At 37.7% G+C, this 19,140-nt stretch overlaps 1 protein-coding gene and 1 long non-coding RNA gene across 4 annotated transcripts; one reads left to right on the top strand and one right to left on the bottom strand.

Moving 5' to 3' along the window:
* Positions 1-682: 682 nt before the first annotated feature.
* LOC765147 (nucleolin) lies at positions 683-13,708 on the bottom strand. Of its 3 annotated transcripts, none has more exons than XM_030986709.1 (9): positions 13,599-13,708; positions 11,726-11,772; positions 10,029-10,164; positions 9,144-9,475; positions 7,546-7,684; positions 6,203-6,354; positions 5,332-5,461; positions 4,609-4,724; positions 683-3,256 (listed from the first exon to the last, which is right to left on the bottom strand). In XM_030986709.1, exons 2-9 carry the CDS (start codon positions 11,742-11,744, stop codon positions 3,180-3,182), a joined length of 1,101 nt encoding a protein of 366 aa, XP_030842569.1. In that variant the 5' UTR covers positions 11,745-11,772; positions 13,599-13,708; the 3' UTR covers positions 683-3,179. The 3 variants fall into 3 exon arrangements, with proteins under 3 accessions (XP_030842569.1, XP_030842570.1, XP_030842568.1); XM_030986710.1 differs by having other exon boundaries at positions 6,188-6,354; positions 9,216-9,475; XM_030986708.1 differs by having other exon boundaries at positions 6,188-6,354; positions 13,599-13,707.
* Positions 13,709-17,036: 3,328 nt separating this feature from the next.
* LOC115924489 lies at positions 17,037-18,429 on the top strand. The gene is made up of 3 exons (XR_004064329.1): positions 17,037-17,207; positions 17,636-17,775; positions 18,330-18,429. It is a non-coding gene; the product is annotated as an uncharacterized LOC115924489 (long non-coding RNA).
* Positions 18,430-19,140: the final 711 nt, after the last annotated feature.

Below are 19,140 nucleotides of genomic sequence, written 5' to 3'. Positions count from 1 at the left end.
ACAGGTCCTACTCGCAGTATGAAGTGCACATTTATAAGGCTACTGATTTGGCGGAGGTTACGGGAAGTGATCTATGCATCTTCTTTTACCACCCCCCCCCCTTTTCTTTTTAACTACATGAACTTTGATTGGGCGGGGGGGGGGGGGGGGTGGGGGGCTCTGGAGTTTTAGTTTCTAGTAAAAACAGGACATTTTGAGGGACATTGTACATGTTTTAAGTATAAGAAAATCCATCTCGTTAATTGTAGTCATATGTACATTGGTAACTTAGTTGGTGATATATGATTGTTTTGGTAAAAAGTTCCTGTATGTTCAATTTCTTGTTGTTCTGTGGCTGTCGATGAACGAATAATAGATACATTATATAGCCAGAAAGGTGTGCACATGCAACACCCTAAGCCCACTCTAAGAAATATAAATAATGTATGTATCTTTCATTGGAAAAATAGAAATTCATGTACATGTACAGTAAAGGACAGGGTGGACTTTCCTGCGTGATAGGTTTTCAAGCCTTTTATTCTCTCTCCCCCCCCCCCCCCCCACCCCTCCTCTCTCTCTCTCTCTCTCTCTTTTTCTCTCTCTCCCTCCCGTTCTTTACCTTTCATTGCCTTCTGTCAAGTCCAGTTGAAATTTCATACCAATAAGAACACAAACAATGAAAATAAATGAGATACACATCTAATTAAACATTACTTCAATTTAATACAATTGCCTCGAAATACTGTAATAAAGAATTCAATGACAACAATTTCAAAGTTCATGATTGTACACAAATGTAGCAAGTACGTTACTCAACTCGAAAACTGACACGGTAAAAGTACCAGACTGTCTTTAAAGATTATGAATCTACAACTAAAACTTCTTGCACACGATTAAAAATGAAAAACAGGAATAAATTAATTAGAAATATTAAAAATCAACGCAATTCAATTGTTTTACATATATATATCGATAAGATGCAAGTGGAAGGTCAACACTAATACATTGGTGAATGTTGTCCGTTTACATTTCTACTCAGCACATCAAATTTTGTCTGTACGTTCCCTTCCATCATACATAGGTTCGTGAAAAGGGAGTGGTATGCAAAATTAATTGAAATGTTCATGACAGACTGAAACAATTATATGAATGTCCATTGTGAATAAGTAAGAATTCTGTCCACTTATTCAACATGTTTTTCCTAATCGCAACATTGTGTGTGTATACTAAATATCTAGAAGTAAAGTGGATTAATTGAAAAATTGAACGCCAGAAGCAGCATGCCTGCAGGTCTATACATACAGACTGAACTCATTTTGTTTCTACATGTACCTTTAATTTAAAGCTCGGCGTTTAAAATGCTCCCTACGGTATTTGCTACAACAAAAAAACAGAAAACCATCATCTAAAAAGTACTCTTAGGCGAAAGAAAACACTTACTGTAAACTACATCTTACAGACTCATCATCACATATTTACATTTCATAGTTTGACATGGGCGGACTGGACTGGTGCAAAATCAAATCTCCAACATTATAACACATCCATCTGTATGTTCAACTTTCAAAAAACTGTTACCCTTCCGTTTGTCTTCCTCATATTCACCCGTGAGGAGGAGCGGGTGTGTTTTTTTTTGCAACTCTTCGATAAGTTTGTTTTTACTTGTGTGATTCCCTGCATTTCTCGTTTCATGATAGACAATATTGTACGCAATTTTAAATTGGAGATTAATATCATCTCCCTCAGAAATGTAAATGAACGTTCAACTCTTGATTAAAACGTCTATGGCTTCTCGTTTGAAGAAAAAAATGTTTAACGTCCCAAAAATTTATCAGGTAGACATCAAAAGCACCTCTACACTCGAGATACTGACAAGTACTATGTAGCATTTAACCAAATCAATACCCCCAAACCAATGCAGCATTACAAACTCATACCTTAGATTTCAGAGACAATTAAGGATAAATATCAAAATATAATAAAAACCTCAATATCCAAAATACTGGACAAAAAGTTGCTCAGAAAGATGGCTAAAATTAACCAAAACTGAAACCAATTTATTTTCTTTGAAAAAGAATACGATTTGTATTAACCTCTAAAGCGCCAGCATCAAAAGAAAAACGTCCCTTTTTAAAACGAAATGTACTTACGTTTTTTTGTATTTAAACATGTAATATTGTAACACTTCTCATCTTACTTTTTCCTGATTTATTGTTCCCCCCCATATTCTTCATATTGGATTCCATTTTAGAATCATATGAATACACGAGTATGAAATCTAACTTGTTAAGAAGAACATGTACGTACAACATCATGATTTTTGACAATTATGAACAAATAGTTAATCCGAGTAGAAAAGGGTTCCCATACAATTTATTAAGGTTGTTTCCAAGAAATTTAATAGAGCAATTTAATTTGCATTGCATTTCAAAATGATAATACATGATGTTCTTTTTTAAAGTGTGTATACGAATAAAATTCAACGTGTAATACCTAATGACATAATCTCAAAACTATATCATGGAAAGCAGTTTAAATGCAAGAAATCCTGTTATGGTAAACAGAGTAGGTGACAGATCTCCAAATTTGAACACTGCATACAATCCGAGTGAATAGATCAACTCTGGTCATCCCCGTTTATGAAGGTGCTGTTTAATTTCAATACTTTAGGTGCTTAACTTCATACTTCTTGGTTTAGTTTTTCTTCCTTTTTTTCTTTGAGTGTCTCCTGCACTCTTTGTGAACCAAAGCAATGTGCTTGGTCCATTAGCCACATATAAACGATAGCCTCTACTTTTACTTTTAATGATCGCTGCTTTTCTCTGCCCTCACGACGACGATAGGCACTAAATTCGACGCCCCCAACAGGAACCCATTGCGGGAATTCCGATAAATTTTTAAATCTGGGCCTGGCTCTAAAATGCCCAAATGCACGAAAAATTTCAAACGATTTCGATGGAGAAAATTCTGAGCTCGGCGCTCTATTTTTTGCTTCTTTTGCTCACTCACCAGGCACACGGTTCTTTACTATACATGTGGCTCCTAGCTTACTCGTTGCCACGTACTTTAATGCTTCAATTTCTGCGTTGTGTATGTATATATGTCCGTCCGTCTGTCTGTGTGTTGGTTTTCAGTGAAATGAATTGCTCTTTTCTGTTAATCTGCGTTGTTATGTCCACCGTAACCCAATGGCCACGCCCTCAGTAGCCATTGTATCCACCTCCACCGCCTCCACGACCACCACGGTAGCCTCCACGTCCACGGTAGCCTCCACGACCTGAAATCAGGAAGAGATGTCACAAATTACTTATAACAACTAAACAATGAATTCAACTACTTATCATGTTGCTACTTGGTCAGGCCCCAAAATATGTATGGACATACAAATACGATGTGAGAGCACCTAAGGAGGAGGCACGATGGCTCAGAAACAGAGCAGTGGTCTTGTTACCAAGTCTACATGCTAGTGGCCTTTGGTAAGACACTACTCCTCATTTCCCAAGTCCCGTCGGAGGGGACTAAAAGCCGTTGGGCCCTAGTTGCCTACTTACAAGCATACACAAGCTTTCTTAGCAGTCGGGTAAAACAACCATCAGTTTCGTATTTTAGTGAAGGCATTGACTCTCATATTTCGATCCTTTCTCTCTACTTACATCCTTGGACAAACTATTTTACCCACTCCATCTCAATTTTACAGGTCTTTTTTTTAAATAAAAAAGCGTGTGAAAGTAGTCACATAAAAGAAACAGTAGCACCTCTATTAGATATGGGCCCTCTTTCATACAACTTTTTCCCAACAACACGTTACTAGAATAAAAGCTACTGAAATCAGGCAATCTGAATGGTTGTGTGCACATTCGTTTAGAAGTCTAACAGTTCTTATTCCTACCAAAGTCTATGAAGCTTCACATAAAACTTATGAACAACTGTATTTTCTCAAAACTCATTTCATCTGCTTCAATCAATCGTAACTTACTAATACTAAATAGAAACTTTCAATTAATATTAGACTGCAAGATTGGAGATAGATTTTTACGATTGATTTGATTGTACATCAATCTTTATGCTACAAGACCCTAGAGGGTGTTTCACAAAGATCCTAAGTTGAACTTATCAGTTATGGAAAGCCATTAACCGGGCATGGTGGCTCAGTTGTTAGAGCGCCCGCCTCATGAACGGGAGGTCGTGGGTTCGAACCCCGGCCGAGTCATACCAAAGACTTATAACAATGGGACCTTCTGCCTTCTAGCTAGGCGCTCAGCATATTAGATTGGAGAAGGGTAGTAATAACATATTATGTTATGCAGGGCCCGCTGGAAGAACAGTTTCATAACTGAAGTGGCTACCCTGGGTAAATAAAAGTTATTAATATTATTAATATTAATATTAATATTAATTAGCATCTTTAAAAATATTTTGTAAAAGTTATTTTAAAAGGCATAAAATCTTGATGTGGAATTTATGAAAAGTCTAAATAATTGAATTTTTGCTTTTGAATATACTTTATTTTAAGGCTACAAATGGCTTTCCACAGTTTTTTAAGTCCAACTTAGAGTTCGGTTCAACTTTGGATCTTTGTGAAACACCCCCCCCCCCCCAGTCATGATACAAAGTTAAAGAGTTACTCACGGCCACGTCCACCACCCCTCTCCCTTGCAAACTCCAGCATCAAGCCGTCTGAACCGTCCAGATTCTCGATGGCTTTCTGAGCAGAGGCCTTGTCTTTGAAGTCAGCATAGGCAAATCTGATGACAAGAGAAAGATACATTGATACCATGAATGACAAATTAAGTTTATTCCAAGAGATGAAGTTGAGTTCAGGGGGCGTTTCACAAAACTTGTCATCAGTGACAAATGACAGTTTTCGTTTTAAGCTACTGATATCCTTGCTTCTGATTGGTTATCAGCAGATTTATCACTGATTTTTGTCATTTGTCATTGAAAAAAGGCTTTGTGAAATGCCCCTCTGGTCATGTGGTCACACTGAAAGAAACTGAAAGAAAGAAAGCTATTGGGAACAGTCAGTCAAATCTGTCTTACATAAGAATCAATGTATACTGTGATGTCTTGGAATCAACAAAATGTTAAGTTGATTAAATTATGCTGAACTATGCTAAATCATTGCACCGCACACATAAATGCATATATGGGACCACACATACATGAGGCATGAAAAGTTTGGTCCAAACTTCACAGCTAGTTCTCGTCATGTTCTGAATATGGGGGCATTTGAAGAGAAATCCCTCCAAGGGGATGTTTCTGCTGTCACCCTCCCCCCCCCCCCCCCCCCCAAACTAGGCACATGACCTTGCATGGACTGATCAAATGCAAAAAAAAACCCATTACACTCACCCCTTGTTTTCATCAGTGTCCCTGTCTCGTGGAATCCTAACCTCGGAGCAGCCGAGTAGGTCAGCCAGAGAGTCCTCGTCGGTCTCGATGGAGATGCCCTTGATGTACAGAGTCTTCTCAGACAAGTTATCTGATGGTGGCAAAACAAATAATAAGATTAGATTCCAGTCTAACAAAAAGGATTTACAGTCAAACCTGTCTACAGCGACCGCACAAGGGAAACACAAAAAGTGGTCTTTGTAGACAGGTCCCTTTAGTAAATGTTTCTATGAGAAACCATTTTCAAGGGAAACAAAAATGTGCTTGTTGTAGACAAGTGGTCTTTGTAGACAGGTGGTCACTACAGAAAGGATTGGTGGGGGGTTCATCATACATTTTGATAAAAAATAAAAAATCTCTAGTCTCCCTTTTCGCAGGGTATGAGGTGGGAAATATTTTTGTTGTTGATAGATTGCATAGAGTGGTGAAGTGTGACGTCATCAAAAGTCTACTTTTAGAATTTATAAATTTTTTCTTCATTTTCCGAAAGAGCATCAAAAATAATGTCCAAATGTTGAAAGCCAATTGAATATGTTAAGTATTGACTGAGATATGACCATCTGATTAAATATATTCCCCATAGGAGCTCAGTGTTATATGCTCTGGCTCCTAACCACTAGGAGCCAGAGCATATAACACTGAGTTCCCATAGGACATATATTTATTCAGATGGTCATATCTCAGCCAATACTTAACATATTCAATTGGTTTTTCGACATTAGGACATTATTTTTGATGCTCTTTCGGAAAATGAAGAAAAAAATTGAGAAATTCTAAAAATAGATTTTTATGACGTCACAGCTTCTGTACTCTATACCTGTGCGCTCCCTACCGCCTCCTCCACCATCGGCACCACCACGTCCACCACCAGCACGTCCACCTCCCCTCTCCCTTGCAAACTCCAGGAACAATCCCTCCTCTCCATTCAGATTGTCGATAGCAGACTGGGCCGAATCATGGTCCTCATAGTCGGCATAAGCAAAGCTGAAAACACAAAGAGAGAGAGAGAGAAAGAGAGAATAATGGACTTAATAATAATAATAATAATAAATAATACATTTATAGAGCGCAGAAACTATCCAACATTAAGTATATATTCTACTGCGCTACAAGAGCTCCTGATACGCTTAGATTTACAGTTAGTTAAAAAGATGTGTTTTCAGTTTTGATTTAAAGATATTTACAGATAGTGATTTCCTGACTTCAGTGTTATATTTGTTTTGATAGATGGGATATGCAGCAACAAAGTATCTCGGGAACTGCGCAAAGTTGCGATTGTGTTGGTTAAGTTTGAACATAACTGCTCATTATAATAACAAGGTAAACAATGATGAAGACAAAAGTGCTGCCAATTGCGATATCATCGCAAGATTAAAAGCATCAATGAAGAAATACATACCTAAACTTTCAGATAATTAACCAACTATAAACCTTGAATTTTGAGAGACATTTTAGAGCAACTAAACACCATGAGCAAGGAAAAAAATACTTTAAAAATTTCGAGGGCTATTTTTCAAGCTTGCTTGCATAAAAAGAACACTCTTAATTTGTTTTGTATTGAACTCTATGCAATTTTTAGGGGGGACTCTTTTATGACTTTCGGGGGCTCTTTTTGGCATTTCGGGGGCTACTTCGCCCCGAGCCCCATGTATTTTTTCCCCTGACCATGAGTGTCTTGTACATGTGGGTACTGGTGCTATACAAGAAGCCAGCACCATCATCAATATGCCTCTGCCTATATTAAGTTAATACTTTGTCACCATCCTCTACTATATAATTTTTGGCTATCACTAATTAAGCCAGCTTACTCGAAGCTGAAAGCAACAAGAAATACAAACTTAAACAAAATTATTGATCATATAGTGACAGGTTGAACAAAAATAGTTGGCGCAGTGAGGGCTATCTATTGAGGCTTGCTAAACAGTAGCATTAGCTTTTTGAGAACATAGGGAGCAAAATAGCTCCTGAAAAGAAATCATGTTATCAAGGTAAATATTACCGAAAAAAAATTATGTTTTAAGTAATCTGCATCTAGAAAAGGATAGAAGAAGAGTGTGTTTCCTTGTTGTATAATCTGATTTGCTTAAACTTCCACCAATCTTCTTTTCTGATTGATTTTGTCCTAGAATGTCAGCACTGGGGTCAGGGGTCACGTTATCGATTAATGATAATTACCCCTTGATATCGCCAGTGTCCCTGAATGTTGGAATCCTGACGGAGTAACATCCCAGGAGTGACACGAGAGAATTCTCATCGGCGTCAGGACCAATGTTCTTCACGTACACCGTCTTGTTGTCAGAATTATCTTGTGGAGCTGAAATAACAAAAGATATATTATACACACCCATCACCTTCCATATTTGGGGGTTCTGGACTTTTGGGTGCCCATGTGTCCCGGGGGGCTGTCAATGTTGAACCCATTAGTATGTGACCCCATCCCCAATGGGTGGTATTCTTATTTAAGCCGGGACTAAGTCCAGACTAAACAATAATTTTAGTTCACACTTCTATGGAATGCTAGGTTTAATCTTCCTCCTTTAATATTCATGACAAAGAAAATCTACCAAAGACTTTGTTGAAATTCAGTTCATACTCATATTATCTTTTTCTTCCCAGTTCATTGCAAAATTAATTTTTGGAACAATTTTCATTGCAGGATTATAATAATCTGTACAGGGTAACAAAAGTTGGCAACAGGCACTCATAAAAAGTGTGGACAAAGGCTTAACTTCATAAGTGCTATCGGAATACCACCCAATATGTTTTAATTTTTGTTTTGTCAAGTAATGAACAAAGGGTCAAGGCATAATTCCCAAACTCATATATTCACTTGAAACTGTGAACTGGATAATTTAACATTGGAAATCATCAGCCCCGACAATTATCTGTTCACACCAAGCAACAAAAGGTCAAGGGCACATCTAAGGACACCTGGGCAATTCCACGGTAACAGAAGGACACTCAGACAAGATTTTTTAACTTCAGGTTCATACTAAAAGAACTGTTTTATTAGTATAAGATGTGAAACAGTACAGATATAATACCTATATAAGTGCCTTTAATTCTCCCCCAAAAAATTGTCATTATAGTTAAGTAGTTTAAGAATGTGCATATTAATTATCTCGGTAACGGAAGGACATAAAAATGGACATGGTTTTTCCAGTTAATTAGTGTTTATCCAAACTTTGTGAAGTTGATGAAGCTTTCCACTTGACTGAAACACATTTTGTTCCCCATAGTTTAATACATACTAATAAAACATTTCTTTTAGTATGAACCTGTAGTTCAAAAATCTTGTCTGAGTGTCCTTCCGTTACCGTGGAATTGCCCACCTAATAATTTACAATTCATAAACTCTAGTTTTCACTTGACAGTTTAATTTGAACATTGCAGATAACCACACATGACAAGTATCCAGCATTAGTTCTCATCAAGCAACACTAGGGGGCCTTTTCTTAAAACCGTCATAAGTCTAACTTCTTAGACGTCTCATTGAAACGCGTGTTAAAGCATTAACACATCTTTCTATGAGATGTCCACAAACTTAGACTAAGGACGGTTTCGAGAAACTGGCACTAGGGATTTTATATTCACATAGGCTAAAACCTGGCCGGGGGGTCCAAGCCTCCAAGGGGCCAAAAATGATATACAACCCTCCCCCTAACATAAGGAACTATTGACACCCTAACTCTATCCCTTATGCAAAAAGCCTGGGACGAATGACGATAGAGCATTAGCAGATCACCCACACCACAGGTCACATGAGTAATCACCTGATCCTCGACCACCGCCCCGGGGCCTGGAGTCATAATCTCGCCCGCCAGATTGGCCCCCATAGGAGTTACCTCCATAGCGACGACCTCCACCTCCCCTTCCACCTCCATCACGATCGCGTCCACCGCCATCACGATCACGTCCTCCTCCGTCACGCCTTCCACCATCGCGCCTCCTGCCGCCACCGCCACCTTCTGCAGCCTCCTCAAAGTTCTTCCTCTTGCGTCCGACGTAGTCAAGGGCGGGCGTCCAGCCGTCGATCTCGATGCCGGAATGGTTGTTCAAAGCATCCTCAGCCTTGTCCTCATCTTCAAACTCGATGTAAGCAAACCTGTTCACAAGAAAGCAAGGCATTAGAAAGGATCACAATTTCCCAGAGGGCTAAAATCAACTCCTCCAGCTGGCACAAATTCATTATCTTTTACTCATATCTTTTAGAACTTCAGAACTTAACCTTCTCTTTAAATGCTTTGAGCACCTGAGGGCAACTGGGCTAACTCCGGGATGATAATAATACTTTGTATGCACCTTGAGCCACGCCGGAGATGGATATGTGTGCAATTTAAATGTTTCTATATATATTATCATTAGGCCTTTAAAAAAAAAGATGTTGGTGCCAAATTATGGTTGGTTGGTCAGAATTTTTTTTAATTTTTTTTTTAAACTCCCTCTTTGGGCTGATATTTCTCAGTTTTGAATACTTTAATACATTTTTTTCTTCTAAAAAGCAGTAGAAAAAAAAAAAAAAAAAAAAAAAAAAACTTTTTTGAAAAGCCAACCATAGATTTCAAGAATTTGGGTCAGTCGCAAAGGGCAATACAACATTTTTTTTTTAAGGCCTCATGACTGATAACATTTTTTCCCCGCAGTGTTTTCTTTCTTACCCTTTAGATCTGCCCTGGTTGTTGAGTGGTATCCTGGCAGACAAAGCCCCAAAGGTCTCCCTCAGTGTCTCCTCGGTGGTGTTGTAACAAAGACCCTTGGCAAACAAGGTCCTGTCATCTTCGCTATCGCTCCTTCCTGTTAATAGTAGCAGTAAACAGAGACTTACATGTAGAATGTTTGTGTTCTGTTCAACCCATCAAGAACAAATTCCCACATTTAATGATGTTATAATATATAGTACATTCACATTTTTTAGAGTTCAGGGGTGTTTCACAAAGATCCCATGTCGAACTTAACTCTAAGTTGGACTTGAATATTATGGGGAGCCATTTGTAGCTTTAAAAAAGAATATATTCAAAAGTGAAAATTCAAGTATTTTGGACTTTTTATAAATTCCTCATCAAGAACATGAAATCTCCTCGATAATAGAAAATATGGATGATTTAAATCAACATTTTATGCCTTTTAAAACAACTTTTACAAAATATTTTCATAGATTCTAACGGCTTTCCATAATTGTTAATTCCAACTTAGAGATAAGTTCAACTTAAAATCTTTGTGAAACACCCACTGAACTTCTAGGCCAGTAATTTTCACATCCTAGACGGCATGTCAATATTACTGCATATGAAGTTCAAATTATGAAGCAAAAATGTCACTGTTGATATGCATGTACTGTCTCATGCTACCATGTTAAAATCATTTCCTTCAGCAAGGGCCCAACACTAACATGCCCCTGGGACACATGGGTGCCCAAAATCTTAGTCCTGACCCTCAAAGTTTTTGGACAATTTTCATAGAGCCCATGCATAGTTCACACAGGTCAAACCGGACCTCCATCCTATAAAAAATAATTTGGAGCCTTGTGTATTACAAGATGGGTAGAAGAATCCCTGCAATCTTGATTGGTCAATTACCATGTAATATTTTTTACTGGATGCACGCGATATCGGCGATCGATACCACCGATATTCTCTTTTTTAATAATTCTCTTTTTTTTAAATAATTTTTCTTTTAATGATTTTTTTTTCGTGTTTTTTGATAATTATAATCTGTTTAAATTTTTTTTTAAATCTATGATTTTGCACTGACAATTTTTAATTTTTTTTTTTTAATTTCATGATTTAGCCATGCATCCGGTAAATCTGTAAAATAACAAAATTTTGTATTTTTGACAATTTTTGGGGCCCCATCTTATAAAACAGATGATGCACAGGTTTAATTTGTGGGTCGGTGGAATTGTGTGCACGTGGTACCTTTGAATTTGGCACACAATCCCTATCGACACACTCAAACCTGTGCATCATTTGTATACTGGTAAAGCAGTGACAGAAAGTCATTACTGAATTATTATTTTGTGTGTGCGATGATGAGGTTCAAAATTGGTATATAATAGGTACATGTATGTATATTGAGCTCTTGAGAGTACATGTACATCAATTCAAATTGAAGTCAAAAGTTTCTAGTCAACATGTGCTGATGTGTACAGATTTGTTACCATAATCCTAATTTCTAAATGTTATGATTTTTAAAGAAAGGCAGTCCATATTGTCTGGAGCCAGAAGGGTGTTAAAGTGTATGAGTTCATGCCCTTTCGTATCCAAGCAGATGATATGTTGGTGCAGAGCGCTCGGCTCGTTCAAGCAAGTCATGAAAAAAATGGCACCCCCCCTCATCAGGCTTGGTTGGTACTTACTTCTTCCTCGTGATCCCATGATGATTCAGGTCAAATTGTTTTCCTCACTGTGATTGGAAGAAAAAAGAAAACAAAACGAAGGTAATGCTTTATGTATGATAAGTCACTAGATGTAGTCCTTGCTTCAAGTTAACCCTAATTCTGTTTGTTTCAAGTAATGCTAAATATTACACCTCATTTATTGAGTATCACCTTCAGGATCACAACAAATAAAGGTTTGAATCTCAATTTAAAAAAAAAAAATTTGACCAATTTTACATGGTCGTGCAATGCACATAGACTGCAAAGGAATGCGTGCAATCTCTATGGGAAGGATTTTAGGACACAACATCAGGTGCGCCATCAGACACCCTAATTTTAGGTATCATCAAAAAAATGTCATTAGACTTTAGGCCCCCCCCCAAAAAAATGTTTAGCGTCCTGCCTTTTTTTAAAATAGGAAGGAGGCCCTTTTTTTCTTTCAAAATGGCCGCTCGGTACATTTTTTCCTGACAGATGGGCTATTTTTCAAGATTGTCGCCGTTTTTTTTTTTATAATCAGAAATAGATCATTTTAGCAGTATGTTTTTCATGTTTTAGTTCATTAAAGAAAAAAGAAAAAATAGGAGGTGGCCCCCCAAAAGGAAGAGGGCGGGGAAACTAAACATGTATATTTTTTTTACATGGCCTTAAGTACTGATTTTGAGTAAATTCTGGCGAGTTATGTACCATAGTGATGTTAAAAATTAAAAATCAATAGAGGGTGTCTTACTCTTACATGTTTTAATACACGCGAAGTACAGATGCTACTAATACTATTACGATGCGACGTGGCTGCAGTCAACCCATCCAGTTCACTAGTTAATAACCCTTTTCGTTTTTAGTCGACGCCCGTTCTCTACACGATGACGTAATGTCCCCTGCGCGTTTATTCAATTTCTCCTCTTTAGTCTTTCGTCATGTTCTGTTCTTTTACCTTCTTTATGTTCTTCTTTGTTTTAATCATTCTATCACTTTCTCTTTCTGTCTTTCATTGTTATTCTTTGTCTCTTCCTTTTTTCTCTTTCTGTCTTACTTATTCTTTGTTTCTTCCTTCTATCATCACCTTCTCTTATTTTATTCTTTGTTTCTTCCTTCCAATTCTATCACCTTCTCTTTCTGCCTTTCCTTATTGTTATTCTTTGTTTCTTCCTTCTTTCACCTTCTCTCACCTTCTCTTTCCGTCTTTCCTTACGTTATTCTTTGTTTCCAATTCTTCCTTCCATCACCTACTCTTACTCTACTCTAATGACATGTTATTCTTCTTTTTATCATTCTATCACTTTCTCTTTCTGTATTTCCTCTCTGATTTACGCGGCAATATAGCATTAGCAAGATGACGTCATTTTGACGGAGTTCAAATTTTCTGACGAACCTCAAATCATGGATGAACACGTTCTCAAATTTGGCCTGACAACGTCATGGACGTGACACGACCAGACGCATGCTCAAATTGCAGAATTACGTCTTCGACGTCGTCTATGTGGACGTGACAAACGAAAAGCCTCTAATAATATTACAACACCTCCCTTTAAAATTCCCTAGTGGAATGTTCCGGAGGAATCCAATCCAAGATCCAAGAACACACAACACGCGCACGCGGCCGCATGCCGCATTTGTCTACCCAGGCCAAATTTGAAACCTATGTGTGGGACTAGATCTACATTGAATAGTATCACACGCTACATTGATCACGTGAACTCGACAAAAATCTGTAAAGAAAATACACATTTAAGCATGGTTATCACATCTCTTTAACAATCACACCCCAAACTTCACAATTCCAGAACATTTTTTTACATATTTCGACTTAAAATGTGGTAAATTATCATAAACAAGGTACATATGTACTCACGTGGCGTGTGCAAAAAAGGTTCAGTCAGAGTGTAAAGCGCGAGAGAAGGTCACGTGTTATGACGCGCGTGATATAATTATGTACGTAGTAAAGTAGCTAAATGCCTGGGCCTGGGGCGCCGGGGGAGGGGGCTATACTTGCGCTGAAATGGCGTCTTCGAATGATACTTCTTGTAACCTTCCCGTCCCCCCCAAAAAAAAATTATCAAAGAACCAGAAATGGAAAGGAAAAGGGAAGGAAAGAAGGGAGACGAGGAGGATCCATGAGCAGTACTACACCTGACGGTGGCCTGTATATAACTGAAGAATATATAGAAGAAGAGTGAGAAGATAATAATGAAGAAAGAGGAAGAAAAAGAAGAAGCAAAAAGAAGAAAAGGAAAAAGAAAAAAGAAAAAAGAAAAAGAAGAAGAAGAAGAAGAAGAAGAAAATAAAAAAGAAGAAGAAGGAGGAGATATATAGGAGGAAAAGAGGAGTAGGGGTGGGGGGGGGGGGTCCCATATATGCAACACGATCGCAACTTTGGACGTTAAATATTTTAATGCCAAACGTCAATCGCACGTGTGCGTCGATGGAATTTAAATTTGCGACTACTAAAGCTGATAATATTATAATGTAAGGCCGCACATGATTTTTAATAAGCATTATTTATTTATTTATTTATTTATTTATTTATTTATTTATTTATTAATTTATTTATTTATTTATTTATTTATTTATTTATTTATTTTTTATTTATTTATTTATTTATTTATTTATTTATGCATGCATGCATGCATGTTCACAATTTCACAATACCAGCTATAACTATGCCCTAGCTGTAAACGATAATTTCCTAATTCTCGCTACCCCAAATAGCGATTCTGCCGAGATCCGGGGAAAATCCTGAAAACGCGCATTGCATTATGGGATAGCTTTTCGACATTACAGCTTCCTGTGCAGGCGGCGCGATAGCGCAAACGTGTACGCCGTCGCCACACAACGTGTATGCACCGAATATGTCGTCTGCTCGGTCTTGTTTTTTTTTCGCAAATATTTCAACGTTTATTTGAACATTTCATTCGTTGTTTTTTGCGTCTTTTGACATCAGTGACGATGGTTTTCTTTTGTGAGGCTGCACAGTGCTGGGCTCATGATTCCAAGCGTAAGAACCCTGAAAAATGGGGGTGGATGAAGGCCGTGACTTGGGATGGGACTCTATACCGGAAGTTGTAGTGACGACCCGAGAGAGTGAAAATTACCTCGTCTCGCGAATTTCGAGATTTTCGTACCTATTTAGGGTAGCCAGAATTAAGTTGATTTTTTGAAGGTCTTTAATTGCCGGCCATGCATCTTGTTTTCTTTTTAATGAAAATAATTGTGTGTTTTACCCGCTGGCTGGGATCGAGCCTTTGTTTTTATTCCTAGCTTTATCATATAGACATAAGAATAACAATTTTGTTGCCCTCGTTCAAATCTTACAATTTTGTTTGTCAATGCAGTTACGTAGCGGTCTAACTAAAAATAGACGTTTCTACCTTCTTACTCTAAAATTCCTACCCCTGCACTTAATTCTCTTCCCTTTTTTTTTTGACCCGCCTCCCCCCGAGGCGTCTTCGTATGTCCTTCTCTCTCTCTCTCTCCCACTCTCTCTCTCTCTCTCTCTCTCTCTCTCTCTCTCAGTCTCCACTTCTGGGGGGGGGGGGTAGTGAGCAATATATATTTTTTCTTTTGTGCACCTCAACATTTTTAAATCGCGCCGACCGATATTTCGCTAAGTGGGGGGACGAGGGGGGGACGAGGGGGTGGCCGGGTGAGCAATAATGTGTTCTTTATTTTTACTCAGCACACATCCCCCCTTCCGCAAAAAAAAAAACCCTGCGTACCTGCCGGATGACATGTAAATGTGATGTACTCTCAAACACCAGAGGGGGATCGAACTTGTTTTGGAAACGCCCCCCTGCCCTCTCATCGATCATAGATTCTACTTTCTAGCCCCAAACATTCTTCTCAATTACAGAACTCATTAAAAAAATGAACTATCTTCATGATTAGGCGCGCCGGAACGGCATTTCGGGATTGGGGGGGGGGGGGGACAAACATTCCAGGGGATGGGTGCACGGGAGGGGGTTGTTTGCCCCCTCCCCGCGGGAGGCGCGGAAGCTTTGTCGTTTTATTCATTTATTAGAGAAAGAAGACGATTCGTTGTATACCTTTCTCGCCTCTCAGTCAGGGGCGTCGCTAGACCTTTTTCAGTGGGGGGGTGTAGAGGCCAACGATTACCGACAAAACTAGCGACCAATTACCGACAAAATTAAATGTCCAATATCTACCAATTTAACCCTATAAACCCGGGGCCGAAGGCTAAAATGTTTTTCCTATGGACTATCTATAGTACTTGCATATGCGCAAATGGTCATTTTCCTCGACGACATAAAATGTACAAATTATTTCGTCAACTTAGTCAGCATCATAGCTGGTATATTTTAATGCAGGCGCAGAGCTAGGATCTTATTTTAGGGAGGGCGGTAGTGAGCAAGCGAATCACTTAAAGAGCGCTCATTAGGGGCCTCGTGTGGGTGATAGGCCTCTAAATTATTAGGAAAAGAAGACGATTTATTGTACCTTTCTCGACTGTTAATCCTTGTCTAAATGAAGTTTCCCCCCCCCCCCCTCCCGCGCTAAGCGCGAAATTTTGACCGTTTCATTAAATTATTAGAGAAAGAAGACATTTCGTTGTACCGTTCTCGACGCGTCTAAATGAAGTTTTCTCTCCTTCGCGCGAAGCGCGGAATTTTTGGCGTTTCATCACAATATAGAGAAAGGAAGACGATTCGTCGTACCGTTTTCGATTCTTATTACTCCCTATTCATCTGAATTCAGTTTCCCCCCTCAAGGGGAGGGGTTAACATTTTGAAATTGGACCAAAAATTTCGCAACGACTCAGCCAGCCACTGAATAAGCATGGGGGGGGGGGGGGGTTAGGTCATCCATTTGGATTTTTTGTTGTATTAAAAAAAACCAAAAAAAAAACAAACAACAACACTAAAAAAGGGGGGGGGGGTTCCAGAAAAACATACACATAACAAAAAATGAAGGTAGGGGGTTTACCCCCCCCCCCCCCTGCGTACGCTTCTGACCCTGTTATTACTTTTAATATATTATTAGAGATTTTTTTTCTTTGAATTGTGCAGTTCATGTTGATAAATCTATTTGTGTAAGAGAAGACCCCTAGTCCACAATTATGTTTACTTATGAAGTCCACTTCTTCTTGTCTTAATAAACCAATTCTACTTAAGACTACTTTATATTTATAGGCCATATGAAGCACTTTTTGAGGCACAAGTTAAATCTTCCATTTGATTTTACTTTGTACTGTGGTCCATTAAATTGGAATGTTGATTTCCACACTATATTAAAATTAAGGCCAACCATGACATGAAAAATATCTTTTATGCTAGATCTATTTTTATTTTGTTAAGGAGAAAGGGACGCCTTGATTGTCGTATTGATTTTGTTTTCTTTTTGTTCCAACAGATGGAAACTGATGAAGAGCTGGAAGGAGCTAACTGATGAGTAGACATTACAACATTTCTTATATTTTCAAGATGAAGCTGAAAGTCCCATGCAGGTAAAATTTTCAGGATATTTAGCACACAAATATTAAACGACCACCTATTAATTCACTAAAAAGGAAATGGAACTAAGTGTATGTTTCAAGTGTGTATAGTGGAGGGAATATTTTATTCTAGTTCTTTCCTTTCTTTGTTTACAAAGGGGTTTGTCCTTATTTACAGGAGGTCCTGTGTGTAGAAGAACAATGTCTAATGCACATTCAAAGCACTACATAATAATGATAATGATCATACATGTAGGGTATACACAGGACCACTCATTACTTTTTTTTGTAAGTGGTCCTTTCACTTCTTGAGCAATGAAGATGAAGAAGAACACAACATAAGATTAACGAAAGTCTGTTTATACGATGAATTATGGTTGATATGTATCTATTATTATCACTTTTTAATTGAAGTACCTACATTGCTTTCTCTTATGTAGGATGATGCTTCTCTACAGTGGATGATGAAAGCATGCTGATTACAAACCCAGGAGAGGAATAAAGAACATATATTGACAGAATCATATCTAGAGATGTGGGCCTACTGCACTTCATACAAGCAAGTGTGCTAATATACCATGTAGGTACCCCCAATAAACTATTGTAGGACACATTTATCATGCAGAAAGTTATAGATCTGACAATTATATTTTTCATTGTCCATTGACTTGTAAAGAATACTTGACTGAATATCACAATTGTGATTTAGATTAAAACTAAAATGTCAATATACATGAAATATAAGTCTACATAACGTATGTTTCCGACAATAGCATTATTTCCTGTACATTCTCTGTTCCAAGTTGTTTGGTCATTTTATGTAAACCGAGTATTATTCATTTATGACCACAAGTTTACATTACAAGAACATTGTACATGTACCAGTATTACTTATTTCATACTTGTCTGATCCAAGCTCCATCAGGCCTATTGTCTTAATGGGATCATCAGAAATAATCTAACATGTGGTCAGTAACTAGTTTTGTAGGAAAAAAAGTTTAGGTTTTCCCCACTAGAACCCCAAGTGAATATTAGTCCTTCCTCTTTTTGTCAGAGCAGGTATCAGGGTGTATGTTATTAGTTGTTGTTTATTTTCTTATACACTGTATCTTATTTCATTTTTCCATTCAACAGACTTGGGTTATCATCACAGCCCTTTCTTCTGAAAACTAGCCTACAACTTCATCGATGAATGCAGAAGACATCTACATGGGACTACGTCTTAAAGATGCCCCCTCATATAATGAAAGAGGACAGTAGAGATGGGTTTAATCTTGAATATTTACATACTATTTATTTATTATTTGTATTATATGTTTGTAGAATACCACATTTAAAAAAAGCTAATGAATTTATTATCTTGTCAACTTTTCAAATAATTAAAGATAACTAATCATCAATGAATAAACATTAATGACATTTTAACATCTTACAGGATGAAACTGAGTGCTGGGCAGAAAGAAATTTCCTTGAAATTTGAGTGATAAAGATTTATCAGTCTATATCAAAGATTGAATCAATCAATGATATTTATAATTATAATTATACATGTTGAAATTCATTTACCTCAGTCTATGGACTTCTGTATTTGAAGTTTTGTAGATTATTACATTATTGCTGCTTCAAGTATTGTATGTAAGAAGGTTTGAAAGACAACCCTCTAAATGCACTAAATATGGAAACTGCTAATCATCATTGCCTGTTGTATCCAAACTGCTAATTTTAATAGAATCATGTTTTGATACTTCCTAGCTTAAGAAAACAGAGGGGGGGGGGGGGGCTTGTTATCCTCTTCCTGGTGCTGTTTCTAAATGGACCATGTAACAGGTTGCAAAAGTGTAAACAATATTATATTTGTTATATGTTTATATTAGAAGGATTTAGAAAATGAAAACGTTTTGAATTATAGAATTACTGTTGCTAGAAGTAATGGCAGTATTGATGT

Source organism: Strongylocentrotus purpuratus, unplaced genomic scaffold, assembly GCF_000002235.5.
Source record: "Strongylocentrotus purpuratus isolate Spur 01 unplaced genomic scaffold, Spur_5.0 spur5_scaffold_16, whole genome shotgun sequence".
NCBI lineage: Eukaryota > Metazoa > Echinodermata > Echinoidea > Camarodonta > Strongylocentrotidae > Strongylocentrotus > Strongylocentrotus purpuratus.
The sequence above is the reverse complement of the archived record's forward strand: the minus strand, read 5'-3'. Positions and strand labels throughout refer to the sequence as shown.

Coding starts and splice junctions, on each gene's coding strand:
- LOC765147 (XM_030986708.1), bottom strand. Junction 7,685..9,143: donor GGGCGGTGGTCGAGGATCAG/GTGATTACTCAT, acceptor TTGTTATTTCAG/CTCCACAAGATAATTCTGAC. Junction 5,462..6,187: donor AGGCGGTAGGGAGCGCACAG/GTATAGAGTACA, acceptor TGCCACCATCAG/ATAACTTGTCTGAGAAGACT.